Source organism: Eptatretus burgeri, chromosome 3, assembly GCF_056783735.1.
Source record: "Eptatretus burgeri isolate ZD-2024b chromosome 3, Ebu_testis_v1, whole genome shotgun sequence".
Classification (NCBI taxonomy): domain Eukaryota; kingdom Metazoa; phylum Chordata; class Myxini; order Myxiniformes; family Myxinidae; genus Eptatretus; species Eptatretus burgeri.
The window spans coordinates 120,956,075-120,978,179 of NC_140963.1; the positions used below are offsets into that span (position 1 = coordinate 120,956,075).

The 22,105-nt window shown below is 45.8% G+C and overlaps 1 protein-coding gene across 1 annotated transcript in view; it reads left to right on the forward strand.

The window, feature by feature from the left end:
* Positions 1-18,578, forward strand: part of LOC147030866 (uncharacterized) — a 51,590-nt gene extending 33,012 nt beyond the window's left edge. Inside the window, exons 11-16 of the mRNA XM_085875387.1 lie at positions 14,750-14,912; positions 15,253-15,411; positions 16,516-16,674; positions 17,018-17,176; positions 17,526-17,684; positions 18,027-18,578. Coding sequence (XP_085731513.1) covers positions 14,750-14,912; positions 15,253-15,411; positions 16,516-16,674; positions 17,018-17,176; positions 17,526-17,684; positions 18,027-18,190 — 963 coding nt within the window. The 3' untranslated portion in view covers positions 18,191-18,578. The remainder of the gene's footprint in view (positions 1-14,749; positions 14,913-15,252; positions 15,412-16,515; positions 16,675-17,017; positions 17,177-17,525; positions 17,685-18,026) is intronic.
* Positions 18,579-22,105: the final 3,527 nt, after the last annotated feature.

Genomic DNA, 22,105 nt, shown 5'->3' on the forward strand with positions numbered 1-22,105 from the left:
CTTACCGAGATACCTCACCTAAGGGACCTGAATGGTGGTTTGCGAATTTGGTAACCACAACAATATATATATATATATATATATATATATATATATATATATATATATATATATATATATATATATATATATATATATATATATATATATGTATATATATATATATATACATATATATATATATATATATATATATATATATATATATATATATATTGTTACGGCTGTGGAAATTCGCAATACACCATAAAGGGTCCAAAGATCAGTTATGACGCTAAGTTTATGTGCAGGTAGTTCCCCACTGTTGTTTAAAGGGATTTCGTGTGATTCACCGGGCTGCGACTCTTTGAGATAGCCGTTTTTCTTTTTCTATTGTTATTTTGAACAAACTTCCCCGCAAGCAACAAGCCGCGTTGAAAACCATCGAACGAAAAAGTGAACTAAAAGAGTTTCCTTTTGGGCGCGCGGATTTTCTCCCGCCTATTTTTCCCGCGCTTCGTTTGAAGGAAAGGGGGAGGGCAGCTCGCTGCCGATTGGTGGATGAATAGCGTGAGGCGGTCGGGGTGAGGGAACGCACCTTTTCGGGAACCTTCTCGAAGGTAGGTGGAGCCGAAAACGGGGAGGAGCGAAGGGCGGAGCCCCGCACTATATAAAGCGGACCGCGCACGGGGCTCACTCTCTCTCTGTCGGGGTCGAGTGCTCCTCTCTCTTGGTGGGCAGGGTCGAGGTCACTCTCACTCTCTCTGTCTGGGCCGTCGACGTCACTCTCTCTCTCTGTCCGGGTCGAGTGCTCCCCTCTCTTGGTGGCCAGGGTCGAGCTCGCTCTCAGCTCTCTCTGTCGGGGTCGAGTGCTCCTCTCACTTGGTGGCCAGGGTCGAGCTCGCTCTCTCTCTCTGGTCCGGAAGCCCTCTCTGCCTCTCCTTCTTCTCGGTACAGTGCTATCTCTCTCTCCCTCTCGTGGTCTGGCGAGCGGCCTGTTGGTGGAGACCCGGACGGGAGGCGCAGCAGTGCCGGCTGTCTGGTGGACCTGCGCATCCGGACGAGGGGGCGGAGAGGGTTCGCTGGCCGCGTGGGAGGCCGGAACCAGGCGTGACCATGCTGACGGTCGTGGGAGAGAGAGACTGGACGACCACTTAAGGGAGGTCTTTTCTTTTGTTTGTGTGTGTGTGTGTGTGTGTGGCGCCGTGTCCGACAAGTAAACCTGTGTTAGTGCCTGTACATTGCCAATAATTATAGTCGGTGGTATTGCTTTCATTGCTTTTTTGCCTGTATCCGTGTTTCATTTTGATTTGCTTTGCTTGTAAATACGTACATGATTCCTTGCTTGTGTTGTGTGTTATAATAAATGTCCTTGTGTGAAATGTATCCCGTTCGTCGTCTTTTTCCCTTTTGAAAGTGCCATCTTAAATCGCGGAATAAATTAGTAGTGGGTTTTGAACACCCGGTTAAGAAGAGAATCTGATACATCGAGGTCGGCGATAACACCGCTCGGTTATCGCTGTAGCACGGAACGGACCGCTTAAGTGGTTCGTGTCCGAGGCCGACCTGCGTCGAGGTTGAATCGCCCAGTGGACTACTCGCGCAGGTACTTAGTTAGGTCGAATTTGTCGAGCAACCCCATCCTGCACGGGTGGGCAATTGACACGATCGTGGTGAGGTTAAACCCCCACCCGTGACTGGCTCCTGGCGGTAGTTTCAGGAGGGTCACGACTGAATTGTCCGTCCGGTGGGCGACGCGGTTGCGATTGGAGTAACGCAATCGCTAGCACGCCTGGCGGGACAGAATTCGTAACACTGGTGTCCGGGAGTGAGATTCGAATCCACCCCGTCTCCAACTAAATTCACGGGAATCGGTTCAGGGGTGAGTGGAGCAACTCCCCCCCCCCCCGTTCACCCCAAATTACGAGCGATTCAAATTAAATTCTTCTACGGGATAAGATGGCATTTGAAGGCGAACGGGAGCCGGGGGTATTAGAAATGGACGTGGAATTGGTAGAATCCATGGCTCAGGATGAGAACCCCGAGCAGGAAATGCTTGTTGTGCAGGAGCAATTCCCCCCCCAACCGAACCCAGAACCCGAAATGGGCGCGGCAGCGGTGGATGACACTCCCCCTCCCCTCCTCCGTCAAGGTCCTCCTCCGGTCTCCGGCGAATCCACGCCTAATGATGGCAAAGTGACCGCCACAGACCCACCTGACGTGGGCCAGCGATTCATGGTTCTGCTGGCACAAATGAACGAAATGAAAACAAATGCGCAACAAATGGTAAGAGAAATGAACGAAAAGATGGATACAAACACAAATAAAATAAAAAACGGAATGAAAGAAGAAATGAAAAAAACTGCGGGGTGAAATGCAGAGCGTGGGGCGATGCCTCCAGGCGGGCAGAATGGCGATTGAGAGGAGCGAAACGCGGGCAGTGGAGCTCAAAATGGCGGCGCCACGGACTGGAGCGAATGAGCTGGGGGGGAGTGCAACGGCTGTCAGGCCCGCAATGGAGGCGGGTGAGGGCGAATTAATTCGGGAGACGTGTAAAACGAGACTCGCAAAGGTGAGGGAGAAAGTGACGGTGACACAGAGGGAAAAATTAAATGGGGAGACTGAGACATGTGGAAAACACGGAGAGACGACGGAGATAATGGACGAGGGAAAATAAATAACAGAGACACGGGAGGGAGAAACGGTAGAGGAGAGACTACACGGATAAAGACGGGGTGAAAAACGTGCACACACACACACAGAGTTCGTGGAGGACGATGAGGGGAGCTTGGGGAATGTGTCGTGACCTGGTGCAAGCAGCCAGATAGCCTCCTTCGGGAACGGAGGGAGACGCGATTCTCCCTTGAAGCGGATCACGACCAGGTGGGTCCGGTCGAGCTTTGCGAGGTCGAGGGGGCGAGTGCTGTGGACGGGTGAACACGGAGCTTGGGGGGTTTGAAGGCCCCGGGAACCTTTGTGGTGACGCGATTCCTCATTGTGAATGTTCCTGTGTGTGTGTTCAGGAGTGAGGCGAAATGTGTGCTGAAACCCGCGCATCGCGTGAGTGAAAGGCGTTGTGTGAGTAAAATGGTGTGCGAGGTTGCGAGTGGGCCGAAGTGCGTGCCTCCCAGCACGCCGTGTGTGGACGAAACACCCTGTGTGAGTGGAACCACGTGTGCGAGGAAAATGGCATGCGTGTGTGAGGGACAGCGTGTGTGAGCTCGCTGTGTGTGGGGGAGATGACGGTGGGCATGTGGGAGCACGCAGCCGCATCTCCGAGAGTGAGTGTAATGGTGAGGAGTGTGAGTCTCGTGACACGCGGGAGTTTGAGCGCGTGGATGGAATGGCGACGAAGACGGCGACAGAGAGACAAGGGCCGAGTCGCAGCCGGAGATGCAATGGGGACCGCGCCGGGTTCACCCAGCGGCGAGCGCGAGGTTCGTGCCGTGCTACGCACGAGACGCCGCGTGCGCGTCTGCGGGAGTGAAACCCGGTCCGGAAACGCCGCGGTGGATGTTGCCGATCGCGCAACGGATAAAAGCTTGGCTGGATTACGGATTTGGACCGGACGGGTTCTCCACGCGGGCGTGTGTGAAGCTCCAACGGGCAGAGCACATGTGTTCGTGTGGGGAACCCCGAGAAACGCGAGGCTTGTTTTTTGAATGCGCAGGGTGACGTCATGGCTGCACATCGGGTTGGAATCCGGCAGGAGGGGTATCCCTGCCGGATGGTACCGTCCAAGAGGGACGAGGTACGCGAACAGCTGCCATGACGTCACGCCAAAGGTGGGCGGCTGTGAATTGCCGCGCTGGTGCGCAGGCTGCGAGTTGCCGCGCTGGTGATGTGCAGTTGAAAAAAAAAGCAAGCCTCGCTTCGGGTGACCAGGATTCCCGGGCAAGGGGTGGAAGACCCCCCTGCTCGGGCACAGGATAACACTAGTTAGGGGGAAGGGTTAGTGTTTGTTCGACCGGCTTCATGGGGCAGGGGTAAGTCCTCATGGAGCCCGTGGAATGGATTTGTTAGAGGGATGTCAGTTTAGATTTAGGATGAGAAATGGAAGATGGGAAATAATATTTGAGGACAGTGACATACTTTGGATGTTTAGAGGGGTCGGAGCTTAGCTACGTAGGTTAAAAGGAACGTGCTATAGTGTAAGGGACTGTGGTGTATTGGCATAGAGCGTTGTGGGGGCGTGGAGGAGTTGTGATAGTCACGTGTCTGCAATGCATATCGCTGTTCTCGCCCGCTCGGGACTTGTAGCACCAGTTAGCAGCATGTGGTATCATTATCAGTGTCTTGTAGGTCGTGTGCCTGTAGGGTGCATCGAGTGCGTACTAAAGCGGAGTTACGGGCATCCTACGCCAACCCTCTCACTCGAGGCAAGAAAGTGGAGTTGTGTTACCCTCCGGCTCGTGTCTGCCTGTTCGCACCTCGGCCACGACACCACAGGGACGACGTGGGAGCACGAGGTAGTTCGGGGTTTTAGTGAGAAGGATGGCAGAATTCAGCGGTGTGAGTTGAAGAGCGGAAAGGAAACATGATGAGTGAGTGAGGCCAGCGGGTCTGAGTGTGTGGAGTGAATGGGGAATGCATGGTGTGATGAGTGATTGGGGGGAGGGGTGATTTCCACCCAAGGGACCCCAGGGTCAGTGTAAAGTGAGTTAGTGGGTTAGTTTAATTGACAAAAATGGAGGTCGTTTTTCTGTTGACGGGCTGGGAGCGTAGCTGCGAATGGTGAGTATCGCGGAGTGGGTACCCCGGGCACCGGGCTAGTCGGCCGCGGTAGGCCAAGGGTCCATCGGGGGGGCCCGGGATAGCGTCGTGGGTACGCGTGTGCCCGCATGATGCAGGGGCCCGGGGCGCCATTGGCCACGTGGGCAGTGTCGTGGGCATGGGAGACCCGCGGAAAGGGGCCAGGGAAGCCAACCTGCCACGTGAGCGTTTCAGGGGAGTCGCCATGGAGGGCACTCCCCGCTGTTTCGGGAGCTGGTAGGTTTGGAGGCAATGTAGTGCCCGGGGGTGCCATCGTAGGAGAATCTGCAGAGGGTAGTGCCTGCCAAGGGAGCCACACGTCCCAGCTATGAGACCGTGTGAGGGCACGGAAGGAAAATTGGGGGGCGAGGCCCGAAATTTGAGAGGACACCAACACAGGCGACGGGAATCTGGGTTGTTAGAACCAATAGTTTAAGCGAGAGGCACTTGTTGAAAGCCCCGGGGTAGTTCAAAAGTTAAATGGATAGGGTAGATAGGAAGTGTACCCCTCCGAACAATTCATCCCTTCGCTTTCGTTGTGGGCCGCTGAACCCACTTTGGGTAAAGATCGCTGAACTCCGAGGAGGCCATCTTGAGGCTTGAGTTGGGCCTCGACACAAGACGCTAGCTCTCCCTCATTCCCCTCCGGGAAGGGAACGTAGGGGTTGGGAGTAGGCTAGGACAGGATAGGTTAGCCGAACAAAGACGATAAAGGGGGTTAGGGGACGATTCATAGTGGGAAAGTAAAAATAAAAACAAAAAAATAAGTTGGGGCTAAATTGGGTTTTACAAATTAAGGGGGTGGGTAGGTACAGAGACAGGCAAAGGCGATAGGTTAGGAAGGAGACAGTAGGTTAGGTCCGAGCCCGCCTTCCGAGTGGCCAGCATCACCACACTCTCTACACCAACCTCCAATGAACAAGGCCTCTGCCGGCCACTTCATCAGCTGGCTGTTTGCTGCAAGGCCTGTGCCGGTCGGATCGTCTGTCGGCTGTGTTTGCTACAAGGTCTTGTCATGCCATGCCTTGCCTGCCTGCCTGCCTTTGCCTTGGCCCATGCCTGCTGCCCTCGTCCAGTTGCCCCGTTATGTTTTCCATTCCCCTCCCCCCTTGCTCATTGCCATGTGTGCTGGGATCACCACGCAAATCAGATCACCTGATGGCAGCTGCAACACGGGCCTGCACTGGCGGCCCGTGCATCGTTTATTGCTTGTGTTGCTGGAGCCAACACGGAGACTGTGTTTGCGCAGCTCGTGCGCCGTTGTTCGCTGTGTTCATTTCAGAGGGGGGAGACCTTGGACTGTGTTTGAGCAGCTGGCCACGTTCCCTGTCACCTGCATTTCATGAGCCTTGGACTGCCCTTGAGCAGCCTGGCTCCCTGCTAACTCTTGTTTTCTCCAGAGTCCATAGATCTTGCGCCATGGTTTAGTGTAAATTATAAGGTTAAGTTGTAATTGTACATGAGTGCGCCCCCGGCATGTATGTCTTAGCGCCGGCAATTTAGTTAAGTCGTCTGTGTGAGTGGGTTTGTTTAGTTAGTTACTCAGCCCGTAGGTTAATTATTTTGGGGACACGAATACACTGAATGTCGCACTCAGGGATCCGAAGGTAAATCGTACGAGGGGAGAACTTACACATGATGGCACACGAAAATTCGACGACTTGGGACGAGTCTGTGAAAAAGGGAGGGGGTAGTGTTACGGCTGTGGAAATTCGCAATACACCATAAAGGGTCCTAAGATCAGTTATGGCGCTAAGTTTATGTGCAGATAGTTCCCCACCCCACTGTTGTTTAAAGGGAATTTGTGTGATTCACCAGGCTGCGACTCTTTGAGATAGCCGTTTTTCTTTTTCTGTTGTTATTTTAAACAAACCTCCACGCAAGCAACAAGCCGCGTTGAAAACCGTCAAACGAAAAAGGGAACCAAAAAGAGTTCCCTTTTGGGTGCGTGGATTCTTTCCCGCCTATTTTTCCCCGCGCTTGGTGTGAAGGAAAGGGGGAGGGCAGCTCGCTGCCGATTGGTGGATGAATAGCATGAGGCGGTCGGGGTGAGGGAACTCCTCTTTCCGGGAACCTTCTCGAAGGGAGGTGGAGCCGAAAACGGGGAAGAGTGAAGGGCGGAGCCCCGCACTACATGAGGCGGACCGCACGCGGGGCTCTCTCTCTCTCTCTCTCTCTCTCTCTCTCTCTCTCTCTCTCTCTCTCTCTCTCTCTCTCTCTCTCTCTCTCTCTCTCTCTCTCTCTCTCTCTCTCTCTCTCTCTCTCTCTCTCTCTCTCTCTCTCTCTCTGTCGGGGTCGAGTGCTCCTCTCTCTTGGTGGGCAGGGTCGAGCTCACTCTCACTCTCTCTGTCTGGGCCGTCGACGTCACTCTCTCTCTCTGTCGGAGTTGAGTGCTCCCCTCTCTTGGTGGCCAGGGTCGAGCTCGCTCTCAGCTCTCTCTCTCTGTCGGGGTTAAGTGCTCCTCTCACTTGGTGGCCAGGGTCGAGCTCGCTCTCTCTCTCTCTCTCTCTGGTCCGGAAGCCCTCTCTGTCTCTCCTTCTTCTCGGTGCAGCGCCCTCTCTCTCTCTCTCTCTCTCTCTCTCTCTCTCTCTCTCTCTCTCTCTCTCTCTCTCTCTCTCTCTCTCTCTCTCTCTCTCTCTCTCTCCCTCTCTCGGTCCTGCGATCGTGGTCCGGCGATCGGCCTGTTGGTGGAGACGCGGACGGGAGGCGCAGCAGTGCCGGCTGTCTGGTGGACCTGCTTGTCCGGCCAAGGGGTGACAGAGAGGGTTCACCTGCCGCGTGGGAGGCCGGAACCAGGAGCGACCACGCTGACGGTCATGGGAGAGACACTGGACGACCACGAAAGGGAGTTCTTTTCTTTTGTTTGTGTGTGTTTGTGTGGGTGGCGCCGTGTCCGACAAGTAAACCTGTGTAAGTACCTGTACATTGCCAATAATTATAGTCGGTGGTATTGCTTTCATTGCTTTCTTGCCTGTATCCGTGTTTCATTTCGATTTGCCTTGATTGTAAATACGTGCATGATTCCTTGCTTGTGTTGTGTGTGTTATACGTGTGTTATAATAAATGTCCTTGTGTGAAATGTATCCCGTTTGTCGTCTTTTTCCCTTTTGAAAGTGCCATCTTGAATCGCGGAATAAATTAGTAGTGGGATTTGAACACCTGGGTAAATAAGAGAATCTGATCCGTCGAGGTCGGCGATAACACCGCTTGGTTATCAATGTAGCACGGAACAGACCGCTTAAGCGGTTCGTGTCCTTGGCCGATCTGCGGCAAGGTACGATCGCCCGGTCGACTACTCGCGCAGGTACTTAGGAGGGTCGAATTTGGCGAGCAACCCTATCCTGCGCGGGTGGGCAATTGACACGATCGTGGTGAGGTTAAACCCCCACCCGTGACTGGCTCCTGGTGGTAGTTCCTGGAGGGTCACGACTGAATTGTCCGTCCGGTGGGCGACGCGGTTGCGATTGGAGTTACGCAATCGCTCGCATGCCTGGCGGGCCAGAATTCGTAACAATATATATATACATATTGCATATCATTGGGATTCTCATGTGTGTACTATGTGTGAACGTCTTTATAGCTGTGGAGGAACTCTGGAAAGGGTTCGAAACAGCAAAGCACTTACCTTGTGAATGGCCTTCTTGGGTTGCTTTCTGCAGCTCCTTCGGCTGGAGAAGTGTGGGAGGTGTCCATTACAAATATATATAGAAATATATATTTATAAATTTAGATATATTCAAACTGTATACATACATGTATATGTATATGTATACATATATATCTATCTATATTTCCAGCAGTGTGTGTGTGTGTGTGTGTGTGTGTGTGTGTGTGTGTGTGTGTGTGTGTGTGTGTGTGTGTGGGTGTGTGTGTGCGTGTGTGTGTGTGTGTGTGTGTGTGTGTGTGTGTGTGTGTGTGTGACCGCTGTTTCTCGACAACCTCTGGTCCGATCTTATTGAAACTTGCCAGGTATATTGCTGGGGACCTGAGGATGTGCCTTTTCAAGGTTTGATATTAATCGGACAAGTGCTTCCCAAGTTATGGCCATTTATTTACCAAACCAATGGGAAGACACGTTGTTGTGTGGGCGTGGCCGATGGGGAAGGGAAGCACAGCCACGTTCCCCATTACGGGTTACAACGTACGTGCTTCTGGAGAGTGATGACTTCGTGTATTCTAATAATTTCTCGATTTCTTATGCGCATTTATAGATAAATACAATGGCCCAAGTTATGATCGTTTTCATATTAGATGGTGTATAAATTTCGGGAACATCCGAGTGCTGGTATGCTCCGAACCAGGAAGTAAATTTTTCTCTCTCTTGTCTTCTCTTTTTGTTTTTCCTTGCCACGACATTGCGAAAAGGTAAAATGCGTTGGCGCTAATTGAATAATTGGGTATTAAAAATAAATTGCGAATAATGGTAACTGTGAATAATATCGAACTTCCGGGTCACGCACGTACGGGCACGTGAGAGCGAAGAAACGGCCTGTGTGGTTTATTTATTTATTTATTTATTATTATTATTATTTTTTTTTTACGGGCACGTACTAGTACTAATAAAAGGCACTGTGTGTATGTCAGTGTGTCTCCTCTATAACTCCAAGACTATAAAACCAAGCAGCCTGAAACTTTACATGCATACTAAGAAAACTCCAAGGAAGTATGAGTGAAAATTGGCTGATTGGGATAATTAAAACAACCCTTTAGAAGATAATTTACCGCCTTATTTAATTTTATCCTTCATTTGGCAATCCTCGGCCACCTCACTGTCTGGGGTCTGAAGGTGTTTCCTGGGTAACCACGCTGGGGTTCTGAAGCCGCCATGTGTTTTTGACCTGCTCAACCTTAACTTGACATGGAACAGGCCTCACCTTTGAACAAGTTGTTTATCATAGCTACGAATCGGTGGGTACATTGCAAAGCTTATTAATGCCTGGGTACATCAGCGTTCGTTGTTGTATTTTATTTCATTTCCACATATGTGTTCACCAACGAGTTTCTTTGAAATTAAAAATAATTACAAAATTTAAGCTCCAGAATCCAACTTACAAGCACTTCCCACTCCGTGAAAAGTGTTCATTTGTCCAATTCGGACATATGTGACATTTTGAGCGTCTCCGGGAGGTGTATGTTTAATATGACGGGTCGGTAATTGCCAGTTGCGTGCCCAGGAAGCCGTTTCATTTCGACCGTTTCGTTGAAGTGCTTGCTTGAATGCTTAAGCCACATGGCGAGTACTCTCCAGGCTGCTTGGTTGTTCGTTTCAGGAAAAAGTAAGTGTTTTCAATCTCACATCGATTTGACATACATTTCCACCTTTGATAGGTCCCGTGGTGCCATGTGGTGGGTGCCTCGGGAGGTGTCTCATCCACTGACAATGTGCAAGGATCGCTTTGTGTGATCTCCATTTGTAATCCACCTCTCACTTTGAAATCAATACATATTTTTAAATATGTCCCTTTTAAATACTAGTACGTGCCCATACGTGCCTGGCCGTACGTGCATGGCCGTGCGTGCCAAAAAAAATGTTCAAACCGCATGCTACAAACAAATTCGCAGGCCGTTCCTTCGTCTCGCGTGCCCGTACGTGCATGGCCGTACGTGCGTGACCGTTCGTGCAAACAAAAAAAAAACAAAAAAACTTTCAAACAACTATGCAGGCCGTTCCTTCGCTCTCGTAAACGACGACTGGATTGGTGCATTGTGTTTACCTATAAATGCACGTAAGAAATCGAGAAATTATTGGAATACAGTAAGTCATCACTATCCGGATGTGGTGCGTGCCCACACAGAATGTTCACAAGCATTCCACGAATTATCGCTTGCATTGAAGTAACAACTGCTGTGATACTTACACACACAAAGTTAATTAAAGTCCCAATTAAAATCAAGTTTATCTCCCTGTCTTTGCTTGCCATGACATTCGCTGCCATTGACCATTGCCACTCCTACGCCACGGTAACTAAATTATGCCCTTTCCCCATCGGCCATGCCTACGCAGCAACGTGTCTTGTCATTGGTTTGGTAAATAAATGGCCATAACTTGGGAAGCACTTGTCCGATATGTTCTCCTGCATGAGGCATTGCGTGGCGAGGGTACGTGGTCTACCGAGTGCCTTTTTCGTCATGATTGTTATTATGTTCTTTTCATTGTGTTCATCTGTTATGTTATGATTATCAGTTGTTTTTATCTTGTAAATCATTTATAGCTGCGATGTTTTTGTGACCTTTATTGCTTTATAGCTATAAAACTATATAATATAGTTTTATCAGCTTTATAGCTGCAGTGTTTTGGGGGGTTTTTTTTCATCATCAAACCATTCATTTTCATCGTTATTATTTATCTTTAAAACATTGTCTTGCTTCATTTCCAATTTAACACAGCATTTATCCATGTTTCGACAACCGCTTTTAAACAGAAGCTTCGCCATATCAAACATGTATGAACCAGCCTGCCAATATGCATTATCAATCAATTCCTGGTAACTCCAAAAGAGGCAAGAACTTTGATGGAATACTTGCTCCATTACATTATGATTCTTCCAATTATTCTTATTTTTGTGCACTGCCTTCAATAGCTATGTTCGGTATATACATAGCACAATGAGTGTATGCAACGAGATTTGTGTACAGATAGTGTTTCTATTTTTTTTTAACAGCCCAAAAGAGGCAAAAGATCAACGTGTAAAGAATCATTGGTTCTTGGCTCAATGGGTGTGCTTCGCACGAGATGAATAAATAGCTGACATTTCCACTTGTAGCCATGCTCGACACTGTCAGTATTGAAGTCTTCAACGATCTTGAGAAGTTACAGACGATGCAGATCTCACTTCAAACTCTTCTGCTTCTTTTAGTGGCTTTTGTGCCAGCCACAGTCTACAGCGCAAGTGAGTTTTGCTTATTAATTATCCCGTTTTGTATTCTGTTCGTTCCACCATCGATAATAGAAATTGAATAAGCATTAAAGCCCAGTGAGATTTAATAACTGTTATCATGTGAGCTGATGATGTATTTTGTGATGTAATTTATTGTGCTCGGGCTGGCATGGCTGGCCGAGACTCCAGAGGTATGCGCAATCGCCTCTGAGCTGCCGAGCCTGGGTTCGAATCTCGACCCAGCGATAAACTGACGTCCTGGTGTTTCGCAGGCAGGGTGATGTACGGCTTACATCCGAAGGACTCTTCTTCCAGCAATGGTCGTTGGTGGACATTAAAGATCAATCATTCGATACCCATCCTGAAGAGTCGGCGAGCTATCACCAGCACCCTGAACAAATTACAAATTCCTGCTGTATAACCAGCCACGCTCTCAACAATGATGCAACGAGCATGCAAAATGAATGAATGAATTTATTCTGCTTGGATATTCTGTGCTTGTCAAAAGCCCTATCACTGAACATTGTCGCCTGTCATGATCGGTCAACGAAGTACATGTTTCAAAACTTACAAAAGTACCGCGAGGCAAGTTTTTCAACCACAACTTCTGTTATTACCTTCTATGGTACCAAGTCAGAGGAGGCTTTGTGACCAAATCACGCCATGAGACGTCTTCATGTTCAGATTACCGTGAAAAATATAGAGGGCATTGTATGAACGATATACTCAGTGTTGTCCAAGACATGCCAAAAATATATAACAGGTTAATGAATTAATAATACATTTTTATTTTCTCACTAATCTTAGAATCTTGTATGTTGAAAAATGAAAACACAATTTGCCATGCGTTCTATGGACGACTCGTGTGAGCATCTCATTCTTATAACTTCTTGAACACCCTATATATATGACGTTGGTGAAAAATCACCCATTTAACATGTTTGTGTTTTACAGTGATCCTCTTATTTATTCACAATTGCCGTCGTCGTCGTTGGTTGCGCATTCGTTGTCCAAGATAGCCATTTCATGCGTAGGTTTTTATTCATTTATTGTGCATCGGCGAATGGGCAAACAGCAACATCCTCCATCTGCAGGGCTTTCTGCTCTCAGGACATGGAAGAACTGGCTGATTTGGCTGAGCTTGATTGCTCTTTCTAGCTTGCCTTTTCTCCTGAGCTTTCTGGATTCTTTATTCAAAATAAGTGATGTCTCTTCTTCTCCTCCTTCTTCTTTTTCAATGTGCTCTCCAGGCAGTTCTGTCTAAAACTTGGCTCTCCCAGTACATGGTTGGCCCTGCCACATTTCCAAACGTTTGCCTTCAGGGAATCTGTGAATCTTAGCCTTGGCCTCTCTTGTTGGCGACTTGCAATGACCAAATTTAAGCTGAGAGTACATGATTGCCTTGGGAATTTTATCAGTCATACTTTATGCATGTCCACTCCATCTGATCTAAGCCTTGATCGATGCGCATTCATAGACAGAAAATGATAATTCAGACTCAAAACATGAAAGAAATTGCTGTAGTGTTAGCTCAAAATGGTCCAAAAGACCTCATTGTGATCCAATCAGAAGGATTAGCCAAGCAATAAATATAGTTGCAATTGTGACCATACATTCACTTTACATGAGTTCAGCCACTTAAGGTAGATGTGTACAGAATAAATAACCAAGGCATACATTGCCAAAAAAAACTGATTAATTTAATTACTGCACATGTATTTACAATTCCAATTTTCATTCTTCATCCGAAGTTACATAGCTCGGTGAAGGTAGCGTTTTACAACGAGCATGAATTGTATATGGTTACACAGGTCGGCACACACTATAAACTGTTCCTTCCAAGAAAATAATCAACCACAAAGAGAATAATCCCCTTCACCACAAATACATAATCATATATATATATATATATATATATATATATATATATATATATATATATATATATATATATATATATATATACAGTATGAACTATATTGTGAACCGTGGTGTGATTCGGACAGTGCGTTTGTCTGTCTCCCATTTATGGCAGCCGCTTCCCGTGCTGCATTTGAAAAGCTGCTGATTGGTTATTTCCATTTTCATTTCACTTTTCTTGTTGCAATATACTGTCACTTTATTGTCTCTTCCAGTAATCTTTAAAATCAATCTGAACATCTGGAATAAAGTAGATTTAATACACATCTTCATGGAGTCACACAATTTAAAATAGCTATATTTTGCCCTCCTTTTAGACAAATCTAACCTCCATCGCCCGATGTTGCACCAACATTTTGCACTGGATGGCACAAGTAGCTCAGAGCTTGGGCTCTGAGAGAAACCAAGAGTGCAACACAATTAGCCTTTTTAAAGTCCAGGAAATAATTTAAATTGATAGATTAACTTAAACTTTTCCAATCATATAAATCATATCAATAGTTAATCATAAAGAAACCTTTGTATCACTCTAAGTGTCTGTAGGAAGAACTGTTGGCAGTTAAACGTAAAAGACACAGATAGAGGAACACGCAAGGTTTAGCAATGGAACCGCCCAGAAGTTATTCTATACTTTCTCATGTGGACTAAACTGGCAGTCAGTATAAAAACTGGAATGAAAGCCCTTCGTCTGGCTGGCATAATGTATGGGTGAGACGCGGCTCATAGTTTGCTTGGTGATACGTCGTGGAAATCTTGTCCATGGCCACAGGACATAAGTTGCCCACCTGCTGTGTTCTATAGGCTGCAATTCCAACACAACAAACGTGTTAGAGCAAAAATGCAACTTTAATTATGATTTTAAAAAGTAAGCGTAAACAAGTAAAGGTAAACAAGAAAAGGAAGAACAAGTAAAGGAAGAAGGTAAACCTAAAATGTGATTGCAAGGGGAAGATTATTCCTGAATTGTGAGACAACCCATCACCTCCTTAAAATTCCTATTGAGACAACGAAATTATAAAATGTTGCTTGGAAGGCATGACAGCAATTTCCTCAAATGCCTCTTCAGTCAAGTGGGTGTAGGGGAGGTGGGGATGAGAGGAGAGGAGAGGGGGAGAGGAGGAGGGGAGGGTGATGGGAGGGAGGAATGGACAGAAGCTGAAGAAGACTTAGATATATTCTTATCGTAACTGAATTGATCATTGCTTTTCTTATACCCCATTGTAGAACGTTGTTGTGATGAGAAGTGCGGAGAATGCCCCGATCCATCTTGCCTCGAATGCGATCACCACTCCAAGACTTGCAAGTGTGACTGTGACTGCTGTGGAAAAGAGAAATGTTGTTGCACCAAGGATGACAAGAGGATCTGTGTAGCACCAAAAGATGGTGAGGGAGTGCAATGCTCATTTGGTTGATGATTTAGAGTAAAGATCTGATCTATTTTTCATTACATGTAACAAATTAAGGGAGCATGGAAGGTACAACCGAAACAACGTGATTTGGAGTGGGTGCGGATTATTTCCGAATAGTGAGTTGTTACAGCACTTCCTTAGATCTTCTTTTGAGACCCACATTAAAAGTAAATGTTGCTTGAAAGGTTTTGCAACAATTTCAACATGTAATTTTAGGTTAATGGGGATGTGATGTAATTGGGAAACGTGATGAAGACCGAGACATATTGTTATCGAAACTGCATTCTTCATTGCTTTGTTATTCCCCAATGTAGAACATTGTTGCGATGAGAAGTGCGGAGAATGCCCCGATCCTTCTTGCCTCGAATGCGATCACCACTCCAAGACTTGCAAGTGTGACTGTGACTGTTGTGGAAAAGAGAAATGTTGCTGCACCAAGGATGACAAGAGGATCTGTGTCGCACCAAAAGATGGTGAGGGTGTTCAAAATGAATACAACAAATATGTACATGAAAGAGGAAATCAAATCATGATGACAACACCAACCAAAGGGAGGATGGAACGTGGAAAACTGCAACATGATTGGAGGAAAAAGATTGTTCTTGCTTCCAGCACCTCGTTGAAATTTATGTTGAGATAAGGACTTCAAAAATGTTGCTTGTTGGGGTTGGCAACAGTTTCCTTATGTAATTCTTCACTCAAAGAGAGTGGGGGAGGGGTGATGTGTGGGAGGAGTCAACAGAACCTGATGACATAGACATACAAGGGGGGGGGGAGAACACACCAACAGTATGGTTGAGGGACAAAATATAGGAAGACTTGAGAAATAAGGGATATGGGGAAGAATGAGGGGAAAGGGAGGACATTGGGGGTGAGCAAACAGGATGGATACAGCTGCAAATTTTCAATTACAGAAGTGGAACGAGAGAACTGGAAACTCGGAAAAAGGTGGCAGGGGAGGGGGCGTACTTAATGAGGGAAGAATATATGGTTTGGATGGGGGATGACCTGAGATGGCAGTGAACAGCTGTCTTTAAGACCTTCAGGGAAGAATGAGATGGAAGGGGATTGTGAAGTTGGTTCCACAGGTGGGGAAAAAGAGCAACAAATGAGTGGAAGTGAGCAGTGATCCTGGATTTTGGTAGTTTCACCAGAAGAGGGTTGATGGTGGACTGTGTGTAACTGCAGAAACATAGGAGTGTGGGAGCGGGTTCAGAGACAGAGCATGGAAAGGGCAGAAGATGCGAGACCAGAAAGATGGCGGTATAAGACAGAGAGAACACCGACCTGTGCGTGATGAAAAAGTGATCGGCCCATCGACTCAGCTTCATTACACGTGATTCCAATCATGTTAAAGGCCTTTATCACCATGGTATTAATCTGAGCAAGGGGTGAGGGAGGTGCCTCACCCCAGAGGGGTGAGCAGTACTCCATAAAGCTGCAGAATAAGGCCTTGTAGGTCGATAAGATTTCAGCTTTGACAAGGAAAGATTTTGAATGAGACGCACCCCACACCCCTGATGATACTTAAGTGTCCTTTTGTTTCCCCCTCATCCCCCTCCCCCTCCCCACTGTAGAACATTGTTGCGATGAGAAGTGCGGTGAATGCCCGGATCCTTCTTGCCTCGAATGTGATCACCACTCCAAGACTTGCAAGTGTGACTGTGACTGCTGTGGAAAAGAGAAATGTTGCTGCACCAAGGATGACAAGAGGATCTGTGTTGCACCAAAAGATGGTGAGGGAGTGCAATGCTAATTATGTAGATGATTTACAGGAAATATTTAAATCTAATCTTGATTACAACTTAACAAATAAGGGAACATGGAAGGTACAACCGACAAAGCGATTGGAGTGGGTTGGAAGATTGTTCCCGAATCCTGAGTTGTTCCATTACTTCGTTGGACCTTCTGTTGAGATCTCCATTCAAATTGAATATTGTTTGGAAGGGTTTGCAACAACTTGAATGTGTAATTTTAGGTTGATGGGCATGTGATGTGATTGGGAAATGAGACAAAGACTGAGACATATTTTTAATCGAAGCTGAATTGTTGATTGCTTTTTTTTATACCCCATTGTAGAACATTGTTGCGATGAGAAGTGCGGTGAATGCCCGGATCCTTCTTGCCTTGAATGTGATCACCACTCCAAGACTTGCAAGTGTGACTGTGACTGCTGTGAAAAAGAGAAATGTTGTTGCACCAAGGATGACAAGAGGATCTGTGTAGCACCAAAAGATGGTGAGGGAGTGCAATGCTAATTGTATCGATGATTTTGAGAAAATATTTAAATCTAATCTTGATTACAACTGAAAAAGTTAAGTGAACATGGAAGGTACAACCTACAAAGCAATTGGAGTGGGTGGGAAGATTGTTCTTGAACAGTGAGTGAGTTGTTGCAGCACTTCCTTGGACCTTCTGTTGAGATCTACATTCAAATTAAATATTGCTTGGAAGGGTTTGCAACAATTTCAACATGTAATTTTAAGTTGATGGGGATGTGATGCGATTGGGAAACGTGACGAAGACTGAGACGTATTTCCATCGTAACCAAATTGTTCATTGCTTTTTTTTTTATACCCCACTGTAGAACATTGTTGCGACGAGAAGTGCGGAGAATGCCCGGATCCCTCCTGCCTTGAATGTGATCACCACTCCAAGACTTGCAAGTGTGACTGTGACTGCTGTGAAAAAGAGAAATGTTGCTGCACCAAGGATGACAAGAGGATTTGTGTAGAACCCAAACATGGTGAGTGGGTGCAATGTTTATAAGATAGTTTATTTAGAGCAAATATTTAATCTTATTTTGATGATAACTTCGAGTGGTAAGGGAACATGGATGGTACCACCTACAAAGTGACTGGAGTTGGTGGGAAGATTGTTCCCAAAGAGTGAGTTGTTACATCAATTCCTTAGACCTTTTGTTGAGATCTACATTAAAAAAAATATTGCTTGGAAGGGCTTGCAACGTATTTCAACATGTAATTTTAAGTTGATGGGAATGTGATACGTGATTGGGAAATGTGACGAAGACTGAGACATATTATTATCGGAACTGCATTCTTCATTGCGTTTTTATACCTCACCGTAGAACATTGTTGCGATGAGAAGTGCGGTGAATGCCCGGATCCCTCTTGCCTCGAATGTGATCACCACTCCAAGACTTGCAAGTGTGACTGTGACTGCTGTGGAAAAGAGAAATGTTGTTGCACCAAGGATGACAAGAGGATCTGTGTGGAACCCAAATATTATTGAGTGGATTGGCTCCTCACCTTGTATGTGATCAATACGAGATGTTTCCTTGACATTGAGTAAGCATGATGAAGACTCAAAGTGAAATTGATTCATGATTGGAATTATGACAAATCTTTTGACACAATGATATTATTTCTTGCAGTTAAAATAGAGATGATGAAGCATTAATTACATGTGGCATCTTTTCGCTTTTGCATCAGGTGAATTTCAATAGCTTTCATGATGATGATTTTTCAAATATTATTTATTATGTTTAACTTATGAAAGAGTTTCAATGTGAGGAAAGAAAAACTGTTATTTCTTTCCTTTGAAATTGCTTTCTTTGTTGGAGTTCGAGTAAAATATGTGACATTACACTGCCGATTGTGGATCCTTCAATGGCATCAAAAGGCGATCTCTGCTGAGATAATCAGGAAATTCAATGAAATTAATGGAAAGAAGTGAAATGAAAAAGTGAAGTCATGACATTTTGTAATTCTCAGTCTTTAAAAAAAAGAAATATATGTTCAATTAACTTGGTTTGGAAGAGACTTTCAAAATAGACATTTACTGAACTATACTGTCGGACCCCGCTATTCATGGGGGATACGTTCCTGAAAAATGCTGCGAAGGATCTGTGTCATCCACAAATGTCAGGACATTGTTTAAAAAAATATATTATTATTATTATTTTAAATGGTTTACGCTCATGGAAGAGCAATTACACAGAACATATCAGTGCACAACATAACAAAGGGAACAGCAGGAGAAAAGGGGAAACAACAACAGCAGGGCAGAGGGAGAAAGTAGACAGAGATGGATAAACAAGGGATGGAGACCACGATGAGGGGTAAGGAAAACGCAAAGGGTGTACAATATGGATACATAAGCAAAATTGCGTTTGACCAGTTTGTGATTTTTGACAAGGTCTGAGGAGAGGGAGTAGGCTGCTGGCTGTCTGTCAGAAGGATGAGGGATGTCACGGCAGAGAGTGGAGTCATCAGCAAATCGATAAAGTGGATTTTCCAGAGAGTCGGAGAGATCATTGATGAAAACCAGAAAAAGAACAGGGCCCAGAACGCTACCTTGAGCAACTTCAGTCTGGACAGGAAGAGGGGATGAGAGAACTCCATTTAGGGCCACACGTTGGCTGCGACAGGAGAGGAAGTCTGCGAGTCATCAGTGGAGATGGCATTGGATACCATAGGAAGAGAGTTTGGTGAGCAGGGCAGGGTGCCAGACCGTGTCAAAAGCATGTGATATGTCTCGGGATATGGCTCTGATTTCATGTCTGGCATTGAGGACCTCCATCCATTGTTGGGAGAGCAGAAGCAGCATATCCAGGGTGGAGTGACCTGTCTGAAACCAAATTGCCATTGGAGAAGAGGAAGGATTTAATGTCTGAAGCGATGATGGATTCCATAACCTTGCTGATGATTGGGAGAAGGCTGATTGGTCTGTCGTTGCAGCGATCTGTTTTTGCACCTTTTTTATCCATCCATCCATCGATTGGGACCATACTCTGTGCAGAACGTTGGTGCTGCCGAAGCAGTCTCCTTGGCTATTGGACACAATCCTGGACAGGTCGCCACTCCGCCACAGTATACCAGCATGATGACACTCATTTTGCCGACCTTGGAAGGATGACACGCAGAGCCAGCCCCACCTGGTTTTATTTCAACAGCTAGTGGGATTTGAACTTAGGATCCTTGGATCCCAAACCATTAAGCCAACACCATGCACACCTTTTTATGCAGAGCAGTAATGTTTGCTGATTTCCAAGCAAATGTCAGATGACCTTGAGCAAATGAGAGGGTGAATAGAACAGAGAGAGGGTGAGCAAGAGCAGAGGAGCAGGTTTTTAGGACACGTGGGATGATGCCGTCTGGACCGGTTGCACAATCTTAATCGAGGTTTGACAGCAAGCTCTCCACTTTGTCGGAAGTAAAGGACACAGAGTGCAGGGACAGCCGGGTTCAACTGGATAAGGTGGATACAGAAAGCGATGGGATTCGGAAACAAGATTTTGATGCAAACACCGAGTTTAGGCATTCAGCCTTTTCACGTGCAGTGTCAGCAGTGTGGCCATTTAAGGTAACATAGGGGATGGAGGGGGAGCATACACCAGAAACAGATTTTATTAGATGCCACCAGGATTTGGAAGAGGGAGAGAGGTTTGAGAGTTCAGACTTGAGATTAGAAAGATGTTGTTTTCTGGCTCTCCTGAAGGAAGACTCACACTTGTTCTGAGCTTTATGGAAGGAACTGAGAATACTCTCAGTTGGATTTGCTTTCCATGAGGCAAATGCAAATTGTTTCTGGACAACTGCCTCACCACAAGCTGCAGTAGACAATGGGCAGGAGGAAGGGTAGAACAACTGAAGATGAGAGGGGGAAAATCTGTGCATGAGAGAGAGTAAGTTTCTTTGAAATGATTCCCAGGATGAGTTGATGGAGAAAGTAGCGTTGGGAGACCAGTCTGGAAGTTTGATGGCTGCTTGAAGACCCTGTCAGTCAGCCTAAGTGAAATACCAGCCTCGATGGTGCTGATGAGGTTCTCTAATAACAGCCAGAGAGATGTCTATTTTGACAACTATGGGGTCAGAAGAACCGATTGGAGTGGACGAAAAACAGCAGATATTTTCAAATTTTGGGAAATTTGTCAAAATCAGATCCAGAAGACATGGAGTACCATTGGTGAGATTCGGATCGGGAAGTTGACCGATTGAGTCAGTCCCAGTGAGTCGCAGAAGTCTTTTGCTGAAGTGCCATGTGAGGAAAGAGAGGTACCCACACCCAGTCAACTTGCGTGATGACAATTGAAGTCACCACGTATTAGGAAGAGAGAGTTCGGATGAGAGGATAGAAATTGGTTCATGTTTTCGGAGTGAGGTGTAAATGGAGTCTGTTTGGTGGATGGTACAACACAGATAAACATGAGGTGGGAGTGGAGGGTAAGCCGTAGCCAGAGGTATTCCTGGGTGAAATGCACTACCCAACTACACCCTCTGTTTCTTTTCTTAAAATTAAAAAAAAAAATCACAAAAAAACCCAAAAACCTTTTCTCCCTCCATACCCACGACTACCGACCCTTCTTCTTCTTCATCCTCCTAAATTTTAAGACAAGAAACAGAGTCTTTGCTGTGAAATGCAAGACCCAGCAGAGGAAACCTAAAGGAACAGCTGATTTTATTTTGAAATCATCAATCACTTCAATTTAATACAGATGGAGAACAATTAACTTAGTGTGTGATTTGAAGGTTATTGGTTACATCTGAGCTCATTTACAATTGCGAATATAAGTGGGGTGGACACTTTTACAAGCAAGATATTCTGGTTTTGTATGTTTAATTAATTTTCTGAAATTTGCGGAATTTATTTTTCGCATGGATTTTTGGGTTACGATGTGCAAATAAAGGTGGAAAAGCCTGATTTAATACAATTTAATTCCAGGCTACAAGGCAACAAAAGGTGAAAATGTTGAAAGGGGGTGTGGACTTTCGATACGCGCTATATATATATATATATATATATATATATATATATATATATATATAAATATATATATATATATATATATATATATATATATATATATATATATATATATATATATATATATATATATATATATATATATATATATATATATATATCCATCATTTAATATGACGGGTCTGTGATTGCCAGTTTCGTGCCAAGGAAGCCGTTTCATTTCGACCGTTAAGTTGAAGTGCTTGCTTGAATGCTTAAGCCACATGGCGAGCACTCTCCAAGCTGCTTGGTTGTTCGTTTCAGGAAAAAGTACGTGTTTTCAATCTCACATCGATTTGACGTTCGTTTCCACCTTTGTTCGGTCCCGCGGTGCCATGTAGTGAGTGCCCCGGGAGGTGTCTCTTCCACTGACAATGTGCAAGGATCGCTTTGTGTGATCTC